The following is a 21,621-nucleotide window of genomic DNA, read 5'->3' as shown; positions in this document are numbered from 1 at the left end:
GCTTCATTATCCATGGTATTACACTTTGCAGGTTTTGGTGTGGTATCATTTCCCCCAACAATTCAACTAAACAATTGGATATACAATTAGCTCCTCCCCTACTGCAGAGCCCCACAATTCTGAGACTTCTCACTTACAGTGGATGGAACATAAAGTCTATAACAGTCTATTATTCCTCTATACATGAATCATAATGGCACATTGGCTCAGGAATACTTTACTTATCCTGGCTGCATGCTATTTCGGTACAGTATAGTGTTTTTCCTTCCTATTCTCTTTTTTGAATCTTAGCTAATTTGTTATTATACAATTATTGATTATTAAAAAACTATTATTACTACTTTTTCAGATTGCAGAGGTGAAGAGGCTGTTGACCAGCAGAGTGGACATGTTACTGCCCTTGAAGGAGGACTGGTAACACTCAGCTGTAACTACACTACTAGTAGTCCATCTCCTGATCTCTTCTGGTACATCCAGTTAACCAGGGACTCTCCTCAGTATGTCCTGAGAAGAGATCGTTATTCAGAAGGGAGCAATAGTGATGAGTTTAAGAAGAGGTTTGATTCCAGGCTGAATTTCACATCTAGCTCTGTCCCCTTGACGATCCAGAGGTTGCAGCTGTCTGACTCTGCTGTGTACTACTGTGCTCTGAGGCCCACTGTGACAGCAGGATATACAGCTCCCTTACAAAAACTATTTGATAGTCTTATATAAGACTCTTAGAGAGCCTAGTATAAGCTCTTCCTTAATGCTTCCTAAGGCAGAGTTAAGGAAGTGGTTTCACAAGCCTATGAGACAAGTTCTCTCTCCTTATACCCATCTCACAGAATGCATGGAACCCTGGCTGAGGAACTTACTTATTATTGCTGCATTTTGTTATGGTATGATAATATTATTTTCCTAATTAATTTACTGCCTTTGCTCCCATTCCTTTATTTATTAAACATATTTCTCAGTATAATATTATCAGTATTAATGTCATGTTTGCATTCCCTCAATCATATTACTCTATTATTTTCAGTAATTTTCAGTAATTTTCATGCCAATAAAGCTGTCTTCCAATTCAGGTCAAAATGTAGAAGTAAGAGACAATAAAATGCCATTACAATATCTCATGGATTAGAAAATAGACGATTGTTTAATTTTTAGAATTGGCCTAGTTGTGTTACTTAGACGCATTTAGAAAAAGCAAAAATCAGTATTGTGTTCAGAATAATGGAAAATCCAGCATCAACCACAAGGAGGCCGCAGTACCAAGTAAGTGTTGCTTTCTACTCTAAAATGACTTGTTTACAGTATTTTAACATCCCCTCTGTGCTGTGCTGCATGGTCTAGGCCTGTGCTGCTACAGAGACAGGAATCAAGCGAGCACACCAGTTTCTATATTGTAACAGTTTGTCTTGCTCTTTGTATCCTATGATAATTATGGGACATTGCCTTTGGACCGCTGTTCTTCTTGCTGCACTTATCTTTGGTAGGATCTGGCTCTTATGATCTTTTTCTCAATACCCTGATGTTACTGGAATCCTGACATTTTGTAACCATGGGACTTTAGGATTCTATCAATTAGATGTGATGTGACTAACAAATGTTCCACAAAAATGTCAGATAGAAAAGTACCAAGGCATTTTGTTATGTTATTATAATGTTATTTTCATTATTTGTTTAGTCTTTGCTCCCAATCCTTTATTTTATCAAACATATTTCTCAGTTCAACACTGCAAGTATTAATTTCATGTGTTTTATTTCCTCAATCATGTTACTTGATTATTTTCCTCCTTCCTTATTTTCCAGAATGCAGAGGAGAAGACTCAGTCATTCAGCCACCAGGAGATGTGATCGCTACTGAGGGAGAACAGGTCACAATGGACTGTCAATTTGATACTACGGATACAAATCCATAACTGTTGTGGAACAAACACGGAGCAAACGAGTACCCCAAGTATATGCTGTGTAGTATTGTGCTCGGTGGACCACTGTGGCAACAGGCTATACAAACCCCTTACAAAACATACTGAGCTACACAATGACAATACACCTGTCTGGACAGTCTACAACAGCGTTTCTTAAAGTATGGGTTGCGACGTAAATGTATAATTATTTCATGAATTACTTGAATTGATTTGGCAAAGTGCAACTGGGCTCTCGGTCAGGTGCGCTCCCTGCTTAGCAGCGGTCTCTGCTCTGTTTGGCAGCTGTGCACAGTGTTGCCAACTCCTCAGTAAGGAAAGTAGCTATTGACTGTCCTAAAAGTCGCTAGAAGTCGCTAAATGACATCATCACCTAATTTGCATAATTGGCCATGTGCATGTAATTGTGATGGACGCTGTAGGAGAGAGGAATAATATTGTGGGAGAGACAAAAAGTGAGTAAAAAACACCCTAAATATTTTTAGAACTACAAATGAACTTCTGTCGATTCTTGTTTTTTTTTATGTCACAATTCTTACCCTCCTCCTTTATCCGGGCTTGGGACCGGCAAAAGTGACCCAAAAGAGACACTCGGCGGAGTTACTTCGTTTTTTATTTTATTTTTTATTGTATTTTATATTTTTTTGTTTAGTTTTCTTAAACAACAAAGTTTAGTTTTCTACAACAAGTCACAGTAAAACATGAACATTTTTAACAATATTTTTTTTCTTTCTTTTTTTTGTATACAATCTACATTAACAATCTAAATGGACCAAAAAGAGACAATAGAAAAAACGATCAATGGCAAAGTGAGAAAATTATGGTAACTAATCTGGCCCTAATTCAGGTTAATAGTTTTTTCTTATAGACCCCCCTCCACACACACACAGGTTGTGCTGGCTCACAGAAAGAGTGGATCGTCGTCATTTTGGTCAAGGCTCTCTATGGCAGGTTCAGCAACTGAGGGAGCTGACTTAAATGAGTAAGCAGCTAATGTGCCAAAAAGCTGCAAAACATTATCAGGCAGCTGGTGCTCATAGCAAAACTCACCAGACAGCTTCAGTCCATATCGAATATACAGGATGGAGTTAAGGGTCTGCAAGGACATCCGATTTCTAAGTTTGCTTTTTACCACACTCATCTGGCTGAATACTCTCTCGACTTCAGCATTCGAGTGTGGCAAGGACAACACAGACACAGCAGCCATGGTGTCACGATCGTCGTTGGAAGCATACTCGGACCAACGTGCAGCGTGATCTGGGTTCCACATCTTTTTTATTGAAGTAAGTAACGTGACTACGTGGTGCACATGTACAAAACACAAAATAATATCCCACCAACACAGGTGGGAAAAATGCTACCTAAATATGATCCCTAATTAGAGACAACGATTACCAGCTGGCTCTAATTGGGAATCATACAAATCACCAACATAGAAATAATAAACTAAAACCCCACATAGAAATAATAAACTAGAATACCCCCCAGTCACGCCTTGACCTACTACACCATAGAAAAACAAGGGCTCTCTATGGTCAGGGCGTGACACATGGCAAGTTCTTGAAACGGGTTGATATCAGCTTCATCCCTGAACTTCCAAATCCCACTCCAGAAGCGCGGTGTGTTTTTTGTCTCATTTCATTTACTAAGATGGATGGCACACCATTGCTGGACAATCCTGTCTATCTCTGCAGGGAAGTAGCCAAGGAGCTTGGCTATTTTTTCTATTTCTCCAGGGCTCTTATTGTGCTTTAGAGTTTCCTCCACATTGAAAACTGACATGTACTGTAATGCTTCGATGTTGTCCGGCAGTCTCACCCTCAACTCATTAGTGAGGGAGATGGTGAAGGCTACACACCTCTTTCGGGCATTGTTTTCATCCTCAGGCGCAAGGTGGAGCTCAGCTGCCTTTGACTCAAAAAGGTAACTGATGGGGACTGATGTATCCATCTATTGACCCTTTGAGTACATCAACATTTGCCAGTGGATTCAGCACCCTGCTGCTCACAGACTTGATCAGGCTAACCAAGCTGTCAAGTAGCTTAAGAGGATCGACTTGCTCTCCCTCAAAAGCCTTGATGGCCAACTGTACCTCACCCAGCACTGACTTCAAAAAAGTCGGATACAATAGGTTTTGAGGATCACTGTACATGGAGTATAAAACCTCAGCCATGTAGCAGTGTTCACTAGACTTGGTGAATACGAAATGCACCCTAAGCTCCTCCCACTGGTCCAAATTAAACCGTGGGTTCAATGGAGAGCCAACGTGTGGCACACACCTTGGTTATCTGTAAAGGATTCTCCCCACAGTTGATGGTCTCATATATGGCCTTGTAGGCCTCCCTGTGCTTTGGAGACACTGAAAACCAGTTATAAGTCTCTCGTACCAAGTACTCCACACTACGGGGGATGGTGTCATTGGAAGCATGACTTACAGTAAGCTGCAGAGAGTGGCACACACAGTGAATAAGAACCAGATATTTGAGGCCATACTTCTCCTTCAGCACTTCTGGACCCCATTGTTAATCACCGTCATAACAGAGGCATTGTCAGTCCCTATCCCCAGGAGTTTCTCTTTTTTAAGACAACACTTCTCGAGGAAAGCCACAACAGCACGGGCTATAGATTTGGCATCTCCTCCATCCAACTCAACAAGCCCCAGAAATGTTGATACAATTGTTTGATTGGTGTCACTAAAGTACCTTATCACAACCCCCAGGTACTTAGAAACACTTACATCCGTGGACTCATCGAGGAGGAGGCTGAAACGCTGGTCACCCACATCTGCGACCAACTTTTTCAGAAAGTATGGTGCTAGAACACCATTAATAATTTCTGTGCACTTTGTCCTGTGCATTTTGAAGTGGGTAGCAGCAGTGGAGTCTGAGAAATTAGCTCTCCATGCATCTCCAATGTGATCACATGCCAGCATGGAACAGTGTTCAGCGATAGCTAATGCCATGGTGGCCTCAGTAAAAACAAAATACCATAAATGGCAGCTTGTTTTGGGTGGAACTGTTATAAGGCTTTGCCTTTTGAGTATGTTTTTGAGTTGTCATGTGTTTTTTTACATCACTAAGTTTGGCGTAGAAATCAGCCTTACAATACAGGCAGTATGCCCGTGTATCATCTCCAATAAACGGCTTCAACCAGCCTTTGAATTCAGGGTTTGATTCCCACTCCTTTCTGTATTTTTGAGTGTACAGTTTAGACTGAGACATGATGAGCTAGCCAGCTAGATGTTTAGCTTATGTCACAGAGAGGCACACACACAGTGGACAATGTGAGTATGTGACTGAGGCAGTGTGAGTCAAATGCAGTGATTAATTTTTGTGCAGTGATTTATTTTAGACAAAGAACATTTTACATTCAGGGCGGGATCAGCCAGCGGCGGCTTCCCGCATGCGCGAATCATTTGCAGTCTGGACGTGGAGGGGTGAACATCTCCTGCTCTGACTGCAGCTGGGAAGGACTGCTGCGCGAGGACTGGGCCGGCTGTGAGTGCTTTGGGACGGGGGTGGGGCCCACGGCAGCACCCGCTGCTCGTTGAGAAGAGTAAGAACGATACGTGCTTTCACATCAGAGTCTCCAAAAGTCTCCAATCAGACCAGAAAAAGTCGCTAGATTTGTCGCTAGTCGATTTTTTGAAAATGTGTTGCTAGAGGGGTCTGAATACTCACTAAATATAGCGACAAAGTCGCTAAGTTGGCAATACTGAGCCAGTGCAAGTGGGAGAGGTAGTGGGAGATGCCTCTGTGCTTCGCGGTTTACCTGATCTTTTTACTGCAGTTTTCTTGAAGATCACTCCGCGACCCACACGCTACAGCGCTGTTGTTCAAGCCACTGACTTGTTATTCCCACTCGCCATCACTCACCGCTGTCATGAAATGGACTCATGCTAGCCACAAGTTCTGACTGAGCTCAATCGTCATGAAACGCAAATACAGTGATGACTTTTTGTCTCTTTCATACGACTTTGAGAAATAACGAGGAGCGCCCACAATGTGTTTTGTGTGGGGAAGTGCTTAGTAATGAGTCTATCAAAATGAACAAATTAATAAGACTACACGTCCTGACCAAAAATCCAGGCACAACATGACGGTAAACCCAGGGAGTTCTTTCAGAACAGGGCAGAATGCTTCAGGAAACAGTGCTTCGAATGTGAAAAAGTTAGTCAACTAGCAAAACGTTGTTGTCATTTTATAACAGGTGATGATAGGCAGAAATAAGGGAGTACTATCTCTCATAGTAGTAGATGTGAGTTTCTCTTTCAAACAATCCCCTGGCCTTGTAACGTTACACAGCTAATAGCTAATGTTAACCAAAGCAAGCTAACTAGCTACTGATAGTGCAACCTGAAGAAACAGTACAGATGAAGATGAAAATTATCAGGCCTACTGTACATTTTACTGTTGTTAATAAAACGTTTACTGTTGACAGGAGAACAAGAGGAGACAATAGGACGAGGTGGATATTTTATAATAAGGCCGTTTAATTACATGTAAAGATATCTTAGTAAAATCTTGCAGCAAGGCTCTTTCAGTCTGACTCCTAGTGAATCGTCCGGGAAAGAGGCAGTTTCCAGAAATGTTCAGTACTATATAGTCAACAAGCAAAGTAGGTAGATCTGCGAGTCCGGCCTTCCGGTTGGTCGATCTGGGTCTTGGGTAGTCCTGATCAGGCCTGGTGTCCACGTTCCATTGGTTCCTGAGAGTTCTTTGTCCTGAGGTCCAACCATGGGTTGGGTGTGTCTGTGTGATTGTCATGGGGGAGGGGAATTGTGGGTGCCGTGTATATGTCCTATGTGTCCAGCATATGTCCAAGAGAAAGAGGGGGTGTGTATGTTGTGTCAACTTATAGGTAATGTTGAGAAGTTGTTAAAACAAGTTACCAATATCTAATACAATTTCTTACAAATCCCCCTCTTCACGTCTCACAAGAGACGTGACATAAAAGTATATAAAAGGCAAAACTAAAGGATAAAATTTGTCAGAAGACAAATTTTTGATTCCCTCTCTTCACGTCTCACAAGAGACGTGACATAAAAGCATAAAAAGACTAAGCTAAGGGATAAAATTTGTCAGAAGACAAATTTTTGATTCCCTCTCTTCACGTCTCACAAGAGACGTGACATAAAAGTATCTTAGTCCTCAAATAGATAGACAGGTCCAGCTTCCCCATCATCAAGCAATGGGAACATTTGGGCCCTTTCCTGATTAGGGTCTATGGCGGCAGTTATAACACGGCTAGCAAGCGTGCGCGCACATGGTATGCAACAGCATCCACAAAGTACAAGAATGGCCGCAAAAACAGAAATTGATACTAGGATGGAGGAAGCCAGCGTCTTATATTTACCAAAAGCATCCATCCATGAGTCCCACATAGTAGTGTCCACTCCAGAATGCTGTTTCATCTTACCATTAAGGGTACGAAGTCCCTCCAATGCTACAGTTAGACTCCCATCCGTAGCTGTGTTATTGGGAATGAAAGTACAACACTGTTCACCAAACATTGCACAGACCCCCCCCCGTTCAGCCAATAACATATCAACCGCGATTCTATTTTGAAATGCCATCAGGGACGTAGCTGCCAATTGTCCATGGACCGCCTCGAAGCCTTGTTGAGTCCAATTGCCCAGTTTCTGGACATTAAAATGAATGTAGTTAATTCTGTCCACATTTTTATTAACTGTACACCACCAACAAAATGATGATTCAAAACCTGCGGCCACTTGGTCAACCAGTTTATACTTATCTGGTACCCCCCTGGGGACACCAATTGCATCAATGTAAGTTGGGTCCCCAGCAGAAGGGCCCACCGTGCGCTTGGTCCTGATAGGCCAATATTCAGGACCCAGGGCTTGTATACGGGTGAGCAGATCTTGGACGCCTATGGGGTATACAGAGATGGGCAACAAAAGAGTTACAAGTGCACAAGTACCAGTGGCATTGAGGGGAAGTCTGTCAAACAGACTAGTTCCCCCACACCACCACCACACATCAGCTCTAGACACTGGTTTAAAGATTGCCGTGAGCATGAAAGTGTACCCGCACCATCTAGCAGGGAGCTTACCCAAGAATGTCCCTCCAACTGTCATGGTTATGCATGTAAAATTAGCTCTAGCCACACTGGAGGAGAATATCGGTTTCTTGACAGCCGTGGTGACTACTGGATAAACAGCGTCCCACTGTGAACACTTCTCAGGTGGGTTGTCTCTTTCCATAAGGGGTATTAGACAGTCTCCGCTAATAGCGGCTGGGACTATGCGGAGCAATGGTCTAGCTCCCATGCAAACAACACAGCTTTTCAGGGTTGTGTTAGCTGCTTGTTCAGTCAATAAAAGCCAATTGTTAGTGAATCCTGAGATTCCGGTGACAGTAAGAATGGTATCATCAGGGGTAGTAGGAGTGGTGACCATATTAATAGGAACCCACTCACCCTTCCCCTTAGATTTTAATACGGTAAACCGGTCAGAAATAGCAGAGGGCTGAGCCTGCTGTGTAATGCAGATTTTTAATGGCCAATATAGTAGATCCTGGCTAGACTCTACCTGAGGTGCTAATATAAAATCCTCACATCCCGTCCCAGTACCTGGTCGGATAATTAGTGATAGACCCCAATTACGCAATTTAGTCCTAGTCAATGTTAATCTTTGTCGCCAGCTAATAACTGCTTGCCCTGATGAATAACTGGACCAGTCAGGACCAGTCTCAGCGACCAGGCTCTTCCATGTCCACTCCTGAAACCCTCCTTTTGTCATATACCAGTCAAATCTGGTGTACTCTAAAGCATGCCCTCCCCGGCCATTCCTAGCTTTTCCCAATACTCCCCAAGTCAGTGTGATGGTAGTGGTTGCATTAGAGGGTACACATAAGGTGATGCTTCTAACCTTTGTTGGAGTACATGGTTGGTCTGTGGGTGTAGTGCTACGTTTGTGTATAACGGGACTGGTGAGATCGAGGGTAATGTTAGACGTGGCATTAGTGGTTGTATGATGTGAGAGGGTTGGATGTGTGAGCTGTTGTATGAGCCATGTGAAAGTTCCTAGGGACACTCCCATAATGATTATGAAAATAACAAACAAGGGACCTGAAATTCCCATTCTTTCCCAGGGAGTGAGATATCCCGGTCCTAAGTGAATAGCCTTAGTTCGTGGAAACTGGGGCTGGCGTCCCATTTTCACCAACTAAGGTTTGCTTGTTTGGGGTCGAATTGAGATTTGCCAAATCGGCCCTGACTTCAGTCAGAGTTCTAGAAGGAGTTGGGGCTGGTGTACAATGTGTAAGGTGATGCCAAGGTGCGCCCGATTTACCTTTGACCTGGACTGAGTGTGAAGTAACTTCCCCCACTTCGTACGGTCCAGTCCACCTGGGTTCTAGCCACTTTCTCTTGTGGACTCTCACCCTTACCCAGTCACCAACTTTTACCTTCAATGATGCCGGATCTCCCGTCAGCTCCCCCTGCTGGACCTTGTGAATCTGTTTGGAGAGAGCTGCAGAAAGTTCCGTCAGTTTTCTCACATATTCAGACATTTCAATTTGTTGTACATCGAGGGGGGGCATATGACCTCCCTCCCTCGGTGGACCAGGCATGACCCTCCCAGTCATTATCTCATGAGGAGAGAGATGGGTGCCTGCACCTGGCGAAGCTCTCATGGCCATCAATGCCAGGGGCAGGGCTTCAACCCATGTCAACTTCGAACCTGCACATACCTTAGCTATCTTAGCCTTAAGAGTTTGATTTGAGCGTTCCACGAGGCCCTGCGATTGGGGCCTATACACTGAGCCAAATTTGTGTACAATGCCAAATCTTTCCTCCACCTGTCTTAGGTGTTTGTTACTGAAGTGGGATCCATTGTCGGATCTGATTTGCCTGGGGACTCCGTACCTTGGTATGAGTTCGGTTTGCAGCCACTTAATGACCGACTTTGCATCCTCCCTTGCTGTTGGTATTGCCTCAACCCATTTAGAGAACCTGTCTACCATAACTAACAGGTACCTTTTCCCATTTGTCACATTGTCTTGCCCCATATCTGTGTAATCTATGCTGATGTCCTGAAAACAAGCATTTGGGACTGGGTATGAACCCATGGGCGTTTGATATGGTTTCTTTGGATTGTGGCTACCACAAATGCTACACTCGTCACAAAACAAATCTGTCATGTCTTTCATGTGGGGGTGCCACCAGATGTGGGACACCTTCTGTAAAGTTTTCAGTTTGCCTTCGTGTGTGGGCCCATGAGCTTCTCGTAATAGTTCTGGACAGAGGTTTGCAGGGGCCACTAGTCTGCCATCATGGCATCTCCACAGTTCATCAGGTCCTTTGGTGGCCCCTTTCTGTCCCCATACTGAGTGTTCATAGGGTCCTGCTGAAAACTGGAGTTCTTTTATGTGTTTCCCTGTGAGCTCAGTCCGAGCTGGTTGAATCTGAAGTATCATTTGTCTCGGGGTGTATCCACCAGCTTTCTTGGCTGCTCTGTCAGCTGCATCATTTCCCTCGCTGATTCTGTTTTTCAGTTGTTGATGTCCTTTGCACTTCATGATGGCCACCTTCTCAGGTAATGAGACTGATTTAATCAGTTTTTCCATCTGTGTCTTGTGTTTGATTGGCATGTTTCCTGTGGTGGTGAAGTTGCGTCTAACCCATTGTGGTCCATCAGTATGGACTGCTCCATGAGCATACGCTGAGTCGGTGTAGATGTTTACAGTCTTTCCTTCAGCTCTTTCCAGAGCTTGTGTCAACCCTATGATTTCAGCTAGCTGGGCTGATGCAGGTTGTGTGATGATGGCAGATTCCAAAGTCACATGTGATCTATCCGGGAGCTGCTGCACCACTGCGTATGCTGCTATGTTCCCTTCCTCTCCTCTATAGCAGCATCCATCTGTGTATAACCATAGGTCCGGGTTGGTGAGTGGTTCGTTCCCCAGGTCAGGTCTCAGTTTCAATTCTTGTGCAGCTCTTTCTGCACAGGAGTGGGGCAGACCTTCTTCAGCATTGAGTGCGTCTGCCATGTTTTTGTCAGTGTTGACAAATGTGATGTGAGATTGTGTGCATTTATTCTGGATTTTCGTTTTTCTTTCAGCGCTGAACGTGAATTCTTTGCTCATCAGATATGCTGCAACCCCATGGTGGGTGTGAATCTCCAATGGATGACACATTACCAGGTGGGCTGTTTTTTCAATAGCTTTTGCCACTGCAGCCACATACCTGGAACACGTGGTTTGTCCTACTTCAATGTGGTCCAATTTGGAGGAGTGATACATCAACACTCTTCTCTCCCCCTCTTGTTTCTGAAAAAGGATGGATGATGTGAATCCTTCCTTTTCAGAAACATCCAGATGGAATTTGTTTTTGTAGTCAGGTGATGTCAATGCTGCTGCCACTGAGAGATCTGTTTTCAAGAGTGCAAACGCCTTTGATGCTTCAGTGGTCCATGTCAATGACGAGTGTAGGTTCCTTGGTCCCGCCTCTCGCACTATTTCTCTCAGTGGCTCAGTTCTGGCAGTGTAGTCTGGGATGTGTGTTCGGCTGTACCCTGTCAAGCCAAGGAAAGACAACATTCCTGACACCGTGATGGGGCGTGGATGATGAAGTATCGAGTCTCTGTGGCTTTTGGAGAGTCCTGCTCCTTCTCCTGAGATTTCTCTGCCAAGGAAAAGGACAGTTCTGCGACAGGTCTGGACTTTGCTCATTTTGACTTTGTATCCTTTGTCGGCCAGTAAGTCCAGTAGTGTTTTTGTCATCTGAAGGCAGAGATCCGACGTGGGAGCCCCCAGCAAAAGGTCATCTACATATTGGATTAGTATCACACCTTCTGGGATTTTCAACTCTGCCAGGTGTGTCTTTAGGATATGATTGAATATTCCGGGTGAACACCTATAACCCTGTGGAAGAACAAAATAAGTGTACTGATGATGTTCATACGTGAAAGCAAAGAGTGGCTGAGAGGCTTCATCCAGTGGGATGCTGAAGAAAGCATTAGCCAGATCCACCACCGTGAAGTATTGGTGTTTTGGAGACAGGTTGCTCAGAGTGATGTGAGGGTCAGGGACAGGTAGGTCTATTGGTGCAGTAACGTCATTTACTGCTCGGAAGTCTTGAACCATCCGGTATGTTTCTCCTCCGGCTTTCAGCACTGGTAGAATCGGCGTGTTCCATGGAGATACAGTTCGATAGATAACCTGTGCTCTCAGTAACCCATCAATGGTCGGTTCGATCCCCATGATCTGTTCGGGTTTCAACCGGTATTGAGTTCGGTAGATAGGTATTTGATCTGGATTTAGTAGGGTGATGGTGACCGGTGTCACCTGTAGTTGGCCCACATCAAAAGGGGTGTGAGTCCATAACCTTTCATCTATGGTGGAGATCAATGCTTTGGTAGATGGGTGGTCGGTGTATGGCTTACCATGGTGTCTTGGCAGGGTCAGTCGTTCTGGAAGACAGTGTTCTTCAGTGTCAACAGTCATGAACCTCCACATGTTTTCAGTGGTGGCCTTGTCTATTCCCGGTGTTTGGGTGGGTTCCCACTGAAGTTTGGATGCTCGTCTGATCATAGGGCCCAGGCTCCTTGCTTCAAAACCGTTTCCCACCGCTAGTGTAACATGGGGAGCTGACTCCTCCCCTAGTAAGTACCAGGATTTCAAATGAGGTGGTAGGATAACTGGTGCTGCCACCCCCTCTTGTCCACACACAATGGTGCAACACCTGATGGATGGCGTTAGGTGCATCATGTTCTCATCCCAGTCATCGGTGTATGTGTTCACGTCATTGTCTGTCACATTCAATGTGCAGTGAATTTCAGCTTGTGGGGTCTTGTATGGGTGTAATGCATAAATCTGTGATTTCAGTTGATTGAACTTAAACTGGACCTCCGGGGTCCCAGGACCTGTCTCAATGCATTTTAGCCAATAGATTTCTTGTGTTGCTGACAACACAGGGGTTGGGATGATAGGTAACATCAGTACACTGACGGGGTGGGCAGGTGTTGAAGGAATAGGATCAATGGAGACCTCCACGCCCTTCTCAGTAAGGTAAATTGAACATTTCAGTTTGCATAGTAGATCCCTTCCTAGGAGGTTGATTGGACAATTGGGACAGTATAGGAACTGATGCTTCAAATTGGAAGGGCCCCATGAGAAAAGCAATGGAATGGTCTTGTTCTGTGCTTCGGGTGTTCCTGATACCCCCACCACCTGTATTGTTTCCGAAGAGAGTGGTTGACGAGATCTTATGGCAGAATACGTACATCCTGTATCTACCAAAAATTGGTGGGTCACTCCCTCCACCTCACACATGATAGTTGGTTCGGTGTGTAGTGGAAAATGTTGACCCCCATACTCGTTCTGTGGTGGTGGGCAGCTTCAGGGCCATGGGGCATATTCATCTGTCATGCCCTGGAAGGGAGGAGGCGGCTGTTGGTTCAGGTCTGTGATAGGGTGATTGTATGCCGGTTGCTGGGCTGCACGGGGTTGATACATCATTGGCCTTACTCCCCCTCTCGGTCTAGGGGCGAATCCTCGTGCCCTGTTTGCCACCCACTGATTTTGGGCCGCTGTCACTGGGTATGGACACTGGCGAGCCATATGTCCTGTCTGCTTACAATTGTAACAGCTTCCCCAGGGTCCAGTGTTCCTTGGTTGTTTTCCCCATGTAGACGAATAGCCTGGTTGTGGTGGGTAATAGTATGGTTGTGCGGCCATCGGGACAGGTTGTTCCATCCCTGGTGCTGGCATGGGAGGTCCCTGTGGGGCCATGGGTGGTTGTTGTTGCTGTATCATTTGTGAAACCGTTTTTTCAATGATTTGTGAGATGTCTTGTTGATCTTCAGCCACCATCTGTTTCTTTGGTTTTTCTCCTTTCTGGGCCTCTTTCAATTGTAGTTTCAAAAGTTGTACCTGTAGGGACTGGACTTGTGTTTCAGCCCCTCCCTTATCCTTATTGTATTGGGTGATGTGATGATGTACATGGGAATTGAACTGAGCCTGGGGAAGTGCCATTAACCCCACCGTGGCCCTTAGTTTAGTTCGGACCTCAATGGGAGCGCCGCTCACCACCATCTCCTTCCACATGCTGATCGTGGTGCCAGTATGGTCATATGGTTCTTCATGAACAGTTCTCCATGTGGTCTTTGCTCTGTCTAGGTAGGCTGCCGGTTGTTCCCCTGGATTGATGGTGAAGGATGAAAGGGTTGCATGGTTTCGTTCTGTGGGATATGCCCTTCTCAACACTGCCCACAATTCCGCTCGGAAGTCTTCCTGGGCCAGTGCAGCCGGGGCTGTGGCAAGATCTGCCTCTCTTATCAGAGCACTCATGGTGGTATGGTCTGTTGCTCTAGCCAGAAGGGCCCTTATGTCACCTAGACAGAGCCGTAGGCCGGACGTCAGTGTTTGCAGTTGAAGGAGCCATGCAGAGGCACCCCCATGCAGGCTGGGTAATTGTCCCATCAAAGTGGTGAGGTCTGTTATTTTCCAGGGTTGGTATTCTTCATGCCCTCCATCCGGAGTGGGTCTCAACGGCATCTGCATCTCCGACCCTTCTCGTCCTCCATGTTTGGGATCCCAATCTGCCCTGGACGAGACACCCCTGCTGTTCTGTTCCTTGAGACGAACGGACTGTCTAATAGGTTCGACCAAATCCGTCACCTTCCCCATCATTACCCCTTTTATATGGTACGAGCCCTCTCCACATTCAGCATCCTCTATCATAGATCTGGCCCGTGCCAATGACTCCCTGAGGTCCCGCTCCTTCTCCTCTTCATCTTGTCCTGTTCTGTTCCCACCTTCATCGTCCTTGCTGTGGTTCCCTCTTAGAAAGGCCCCAGAGGGACAATGTCCTGGTGGCGACCATGACCCTTCAGTGACTATTTGACTTTCCCCCCGTGTTCTGTTTCTGAACCAGTCTGGGTTTGGAGTGGAAGAGAACTGAATCAGCTCTCTGTCTTCTCTCTTCAAAGGGCCTAGTTGAGACCCAACACCCCGTCCTTGTGGGTAGGTTGGTAGAGACTCACTGTGTCCCTGTAGTGAGGCGGAGTTGGAACTCCCCCCACGTCCCTGTGTGTATGCTCTATCCCTCTCTTCCCTGTCTCGATGATCAGGCCTCTCTTCACACAGGAGTTGCCCTTCTTGGATCCCCAAAGTCATGCTTCCTTTTAGGTGTCCTTCATGCACCACAAACACTGGTGCCTGTACCACAGCAGGGGTCAGAAAGGGGTTTTGAGGGAGGTGAGTGACTGGATTCTGAAAATAGGGAGGTGGTGCCTTTTTCTCTCCCTGTGGCAGTTCTGGGTATAGATGGGTGGGGGCCGATGGGGTTGCTGTGGTGGTAGGTGGGCCATCATTATTATTGGGCCCGCCCTCTTGTTTGGTGTCAGTTGGTGCTCCAGTGACCACTCCCATCGTATCAGGTTTCCGGTAAGGGAGAGCTTTCCTAATTTCCTCAATTGCCCATAAACCTATTCTCATCTCAGCCTGTGCCTTTTCCCTTTGCTTTGTCCCTTCTTTTTTAAATAAGTGACTCTTATTCTTATCTACTTCACATTCTATCCCTTGCTTCACTGCTTCCTCCAATTCTTTCTCCATAATGAGGAGTTGCCCTTTTGATGGGGCGACTCCACTAAGAAAACCTGTTTGAGTCCATTTCAGCCTCACTTCCTCCCAAATCTTTTTAACGGGTTTGTAGTGTAATTTCCCGCCTGCTCTGTCTTTCATTCTCTGATCTAAATATTCGTTGAATTTGTGTTTGGGGACGATAGTCGTGGTCATTTTGTCGTTAAGCTATGTCTGGGTCTATTATTGTCTTTGTATACTTTAGCCCGTTACTGATCGAAACCAGCGATGTATTTTTCTTCCCCTCTCTTCCCCCACTCTCGTGTCCGACTCGCGTGGACAAAGGATTTTATTGCCGTGTATTCGATGTATTATTTTCGTTTTCCAACAATATATCAGCTATATCTCTTTGAAACAATATACGAATATATTCACGCGCTCCTGTTATAATTGGAATGACAGTTTTAGGTACTTTTAATAAAAAACATTATTGCTTTTCGCTAATTTAATTAATTAAATACTTTGGCAAAATATTTCAGAAGTTTCCTTTGGGGACAATATACTAGTAATTCAGGCGCTCCTGATATAATTGGAATGGCAATTATATGATATATAATTCGAAAGATATTATTTCTATTAACTTTTCCGATTTAATTTGAACTTTTTCCGATTAATTAAATACTTTGCCAAAACATTTCAGAAATTTCCTTTGGGGACAGTATACTAGTAATTCACGCGCTTCTATAATAATTCTCAAATTGATTCTCACCCTTAGGGATTTATCAACAGCAGGAGAGGGAAAAATCCGGTCAACTCATCAGCAGAAAATAGTTGCTTCACAGCAATATATACACATCGACACGGCGGTCACTTTATCACAGCCTCAACTAGCATATGGCTAGTTAGTAGCAATTGGTCTCGTGGAACGTTCAATCCCTCACATTGCGACAACACAACTTACACATATAATTACAACACAACTTACACATGCAATATTAGAATTCTCACGTAACACCTAGCTAAGTATAGCTACTGCACGACTATTTGAATTCACATTAGATTTCTCACGTAACACCTAGCTAAGTATAGCTACTGCACGACTATTTGAAAACGTATGGATTCTTCACGGTACCCCTATCTGATCGACTGTCAAATATGGCCCGACTGTGTGAATCGTTATATATATATATATATTTTTTTTTTTTTTTTTTTTTATGGGTCGTCACGGTAACACCTAGCTGATTTGCCAAATCTAACTACTGCCCGGCTATTTGGATCCCATCTTTTAATTATGGATTCTTCACGGTAACCCCTACCTGATCGACTGTCAAATATGGCCCGACTATGTGAATCGTTATAAAGCTTATTCTTCACTGTACACCTACTCGATCAGCATACCGCGTAGTGCCAGACTATGTGAATAAGTCTTTAACCTATTAATACTTAGATATCTGTACACAATGCCTTAAATTCTAAACAATTCCACATAAATTTAGCAACAATTCACACTCACCACAGTACTCCTGATCTTTGAATTTAGATATTGGCTATAATACAATATACAGATTTTGGTTAAACGGGTATCTGCTCACCTCTTTAGTTTCGAGCTCTTTGATCAGTTTCCTGTGTGGGTTGAATCGCGATTCTCCCTCGAAAAGGTCACCTCTCCTCTGGATAAATTTCTCCCTCTCGTCTCCTGTCCGATGGATTTTCTATTGGGCCGTATACAAATATGTTTTGACCATCCTCTGCTTCCAAGTCTGTTAATAAAACGTTTACTGTTGACAGGAGAACAAGAGGAGACAATAGGACGAGGTGGATATTTTATAATAAGGCCGTTTAATTACATGTAAAGATATCTTAGTAAAATCTTGCAGCAAGGCTCTTTCAGTCTGACTCCTAGTGAATCGTCCGGGAAAGAGGCAGTTTCCAGAAATGTTCAGTACTATATAGTCAACAAGCAAAGTAGGTAGATCTGCGAGTCCGGCCTTCCGGTTGGTCGATCTGGGTCTTGGGTAGTCCTGATCAGGCCTGGTGTCCACGTTCCATTGGTTCCTGAGAGTTCTTTGTCCTGAGGTCCAACCATGGGTTGGGTGTGTCTGTGTGATTGTCATGGGGGAGGGGAATTGTGGGTGCCGTGTATATGTCCTATGTGTCCAGCATATGTCCAAGAGAAAGAGGGGGTGTGTATGTTGTGTCAACTTATAGGTAATGTTGAGAAGTTGTTAAAACAAGTTACCAATATCTAATACAATTTCTTACACTGTACATATTATTGTTGAAAACAAGTCTAGGTTGGAACTGTTGCTGTTACAAGTAATAATTTGTATTCTGAACTGCAATATACTGATTGAAGCAAGATGCTTTTAGAGGCAAACACTCACACAGTTCTGGGTTGCTCATCTGCAGCAGGAAGTGGTCTCCTGCCTGACTGAGAAATCAGTAGATGTTATGATCCAGTTTGGCACCTCATACCTATGCAAGTCAGGGTTCTCAAGTACAGAAACAGTGTAGATGCTGAGCATGACATCAGTGTTGCACTTTTAAAAACTGAGCCCAGAATAGACATGCTTGTTGAAAACTTCAACCAGCCACACACCTCTCATTAGGACTGTGTGTATGTGTGTGTTTACTGGTCTACATCTGTGTGATGTGATCAATCAGTTTATTCCAGTTCAGAATAAAAAATATGTATTTTAACAGCAACAGTTCCAACCTAGACTTTCTATCAACAATAATTTGTACAGTAAGATGTACAGTAGGCCTGATCATTTTTTATCTGTACTGTTACTTAGGGTTGCACGATCAAAAAGCCTTGTGTGTGTGTGTGTTGTTAATCATCTGTGTGATGTGATCAATCCATTTATTCCAGTTCAGATTGGAATTATTTATTGTATTTTAACAGCAACAGTTCCAACCTAGACAGGTATGTAAGAGTGTTTTTAATGGGGATATAAATATATTTATGGGTATTACACTTTTGTTTTTGTCTATATTGCTTTTTTTTAGGCATAAGGGCAATGAAATGTACTGATATTTACGTATAGTTGCATTGGGTCCCAGGAAAACACAGAATTCTAATTTGGGTCCCAGGCTGAAAAAGTTTAAGAACCCCTGGTCTACAATGCCACTTTGAAATTGACACAGTAACCTTCTCACTACCTCCCTGATACTACCAAGACTAGTGGTAGCAGATGATGATAATCACAGTGATGATGAGGATGAGGATGATAATGATGATGATGATGATGATGATGATGGTGATGGTGATGATTATGCAATAAGTCAATTTTGATGCCAATAAAGCTATCTCTTCCAATTCAGCTCTAATTGTAGATGTAAGAGACATTAAAATGCCATTACAATATCTCATGGATTAGAACACATATAGCTAGTAGAGTCAAACTAAATTAATTCAGGAGAAAAAAGTTAACCTCACTATTGTGTACAGAGTAATGGAAAAGCCAACATCAACCACAAGGGGGCCACATTACCAAGTAAATGTTGCTTTCTACTCTGAAATTCCTTGTTTATTTGAACATCCCCTCTGTGCTGTGCTGCATGGACTAGGTCTGTGCTGCTACAAAGACAGGAATCAAGAGAGCACAGCAGTTTCTATATTGTAACATCAGTTTGTCTTGCTCTGTGTATCCTATGATAAGTATGGAACATTGGCTGTGGACCTCTGTTGTTCTTGCTGCACTTATCTTTGGTAGGAAATGGCTCTCATTATCTTTTTCTCAACACCCTGATGTTACTGGAATCCTGACATTTTTCACAAAGGTATTCTTCTTTGTTTCCAGAGTGCAGAGGAGCAGACAGTGTTACTCAGTCAACAAGAGAAGTGACTGCTTATGAAGGAGAAGACGTGTCTCTCAACTGTGAATATACACCGGTTTATCAGCTCCATCTCTCTTCTGGTACATTCAATCCACAAACAATTACCCTGAATATGTTTTGCGGAAGGATGTCATTGGACCAGGGGATATTGATGATAGATTCAAGGGGAGATTTGATGCCCATCTCAGTTCCATCACCAAATCAGTCCCCTTGACAATCCAGAGGTTGCAGCTGTCTGACTCTGCTGTGTACTACTGTGCACTGAGGCCCACTGTGACAACAGGATATACAGCCCCCTTACAAAAACACTGTGTGTGCAGGTGGGTGCGTGTGTACAGGACTTTGTGTTTTTTTAAGTCAATGGGAGGTGTTATATAATTGAGGCAGAGGAAAGGAAATGCCTTTTATAGCTGACAGTGAGAAACCAGGGGAGTCATTCTGTCATAACTCTACTTGTGTTCACTCTTTTCACTGTATTAAATAATACCAGTGACCAGATTTTATATTTGGAAATAAAACAAAAGTCATGTATATGACAACATTCTAAACATTCTCTCATAGAAATATCATTGATTCCATCTTTACAGTGATTTAGTAAACCAAGCCTTCATCACCACCACCACACTTCGTTAAGAGAAAGCATTGAATGGGTTTATGTCAAAGTGAGGAGCTACAAATGATCCTGTTCAAACTGTACATATGATGACAGGAGACATATTTCAGTTAACTAGTTGGACCAACATATAGTAGATGAATGATGATGTTACTTGGTTTGATCTGGATGTTCTCCACATTTTGTACAGGTGAGCCTTACAACATTTTGTAAGTGAGCCTGTATTGTTGATGCTAGTTACTTTTTTAAATGCCTGTCAATTGTTTTAGTTTCTATATTCTCTTTACAGGACAGAATGCGGGGGATCACATTAGTCCTGCAAAGCTTGAAGTCATAGGTACAGAGGGAAAACCTGTGACTCTGAGCTGCTCATATGATATAGGCTGGAAATGTATTGACCTTTCATGGTACAGGCATTACCATAACCAGGGTCTTCAGTTTCTACTGTATAATGGTGCCAGATCAGAAAGTGGTAAAGAACATATCTCTGATAAGAGATATACATCCACAACGTCTCAGACATCAACTGAACTGGTGATAACAAGACTAACCCTGGCAGACAGCACTCTACTACTGTGCTCTCAGAGAATATACCGAGTGATAATGTCTAAAAGACCGCTGTTCTAAAACCTGCAGACCAAAAATGCTTTGATGAAGCGGGGATCAAATTTGAACATCAAACCACAATTTCATAATGTAATGGCAGAGGTTGAGATCAGAGAATTGTGATGTGCTTTGTGCAATCACCAGGTGGTCTAGTGTTTCTCTGTCTTCATATTCAATGAACTGTGAGAAATATGTATTCTTCACTCTTCAATTAGTAGTCTTCAAATCCATATATTTTTTTAAGTGGTTGGAAAAGCACTTGGGAATATGACGAAGTGCAAAAATATTGTTATTTGTACTTACTCCTCGCAATTCACACTGTCTGGTGGTGTAGTATGAAAGTCCACCTGAAGAGGGCAACCTAACAAAGCTCACACACCCCTGAATCAGAGGATGCCATACAGACAGACATCTCCCCATGGTCTACTACTGCATGTAATACAGAACAACATGAAGCATCAACAGTAGGACAGAGGGTGTCAAAGCTCTGTGATAGATAGATCAACATTGTTCTGCTCCTTACCTTGTCCACTTCAAACTGACTGACTAGTCATGAGATATTGGCTGATCCTGTATGTTCTGGCTGCATGCTGCTTTGGTATAACATCACTCTGTTCATCTGTCTCTTTCTGTGCATTTGCTCATTTTATTTATACACGTTATTATTATATGTTGTCAAGATATATGTATCTTTATTTTCAGCCTGCAGAGCAGAAGAGAATGTAAGACAGCCAACAGAAGATGTAATGGTCGTAGAAGGACAACCAACAACACTCAGTTGTATATTTGATACGTCTGATCTGTCACCATATCTCTTCTGGTACAAACAACAAGCAAATGGCAAACCCATGTTTATGCTGAGAGAGGATACATTTGGATCTGGGGAAACTGCTCCTGAGTTCAAGGAGAGATTTGATGCCCGTCTGAATGTCACAGCAAAGTCAGTCCCCTTGACAATCCAGAGGTTGCAGCTGTCTGACTCTGCTGTGTACTACTGTGCTCTGAGGCCCACTGTGACAACAGGATATACAGCCCCCTTACAAAAACTATAAGTTTCACATGTGTCCATAGAAACATTCAGTACCACTGAAAAGTTGGGACAAAAGCA

The 21,621-nt window shown here is 43.7% G+C and overlaps 1 gene segment (V, D, J or C); it reads left to right on the top strand.

Annotated features, from left to right (window-relative positions):
- Positions 1–1,425: 1,425 nt before the first annotated feature.
- LOC129813491 (T cell receptor alpha variable 19-like) lies at positions 1,426–19,724 on the top strand. The segment is given in 3 exon segments: positions 1,426–1,474; positions 1,795–1,893; positions 19,356–19,724. Coding segments are annotated over 3 exon segments (465 nt in total).
- Positions 19,725–21,621: the final 1,897 nt, after the last annotated feature.

Source organism: Salvelinus fontinalis, chromosome 17 (assembly GCF_029448725.1).
Source record: "Salvelinus fontinalis isolate EN_2023a chromosome 17, ASM2944872v1, whole genome shotgun sequence".
In the NCBI taxonomy this organism is placed as follows: domain Eukaryota; kingdom Metazoa; phylum Chordata; class Actinopteri; order Salmoniformes; family Salmonidae; genus Salvelinus; species Salvelinus fontinalis.
Note: the sequence above shows the minus strand (reverse complement) of the source record. Positions and strands in the feature narration are given on the sequence as shown.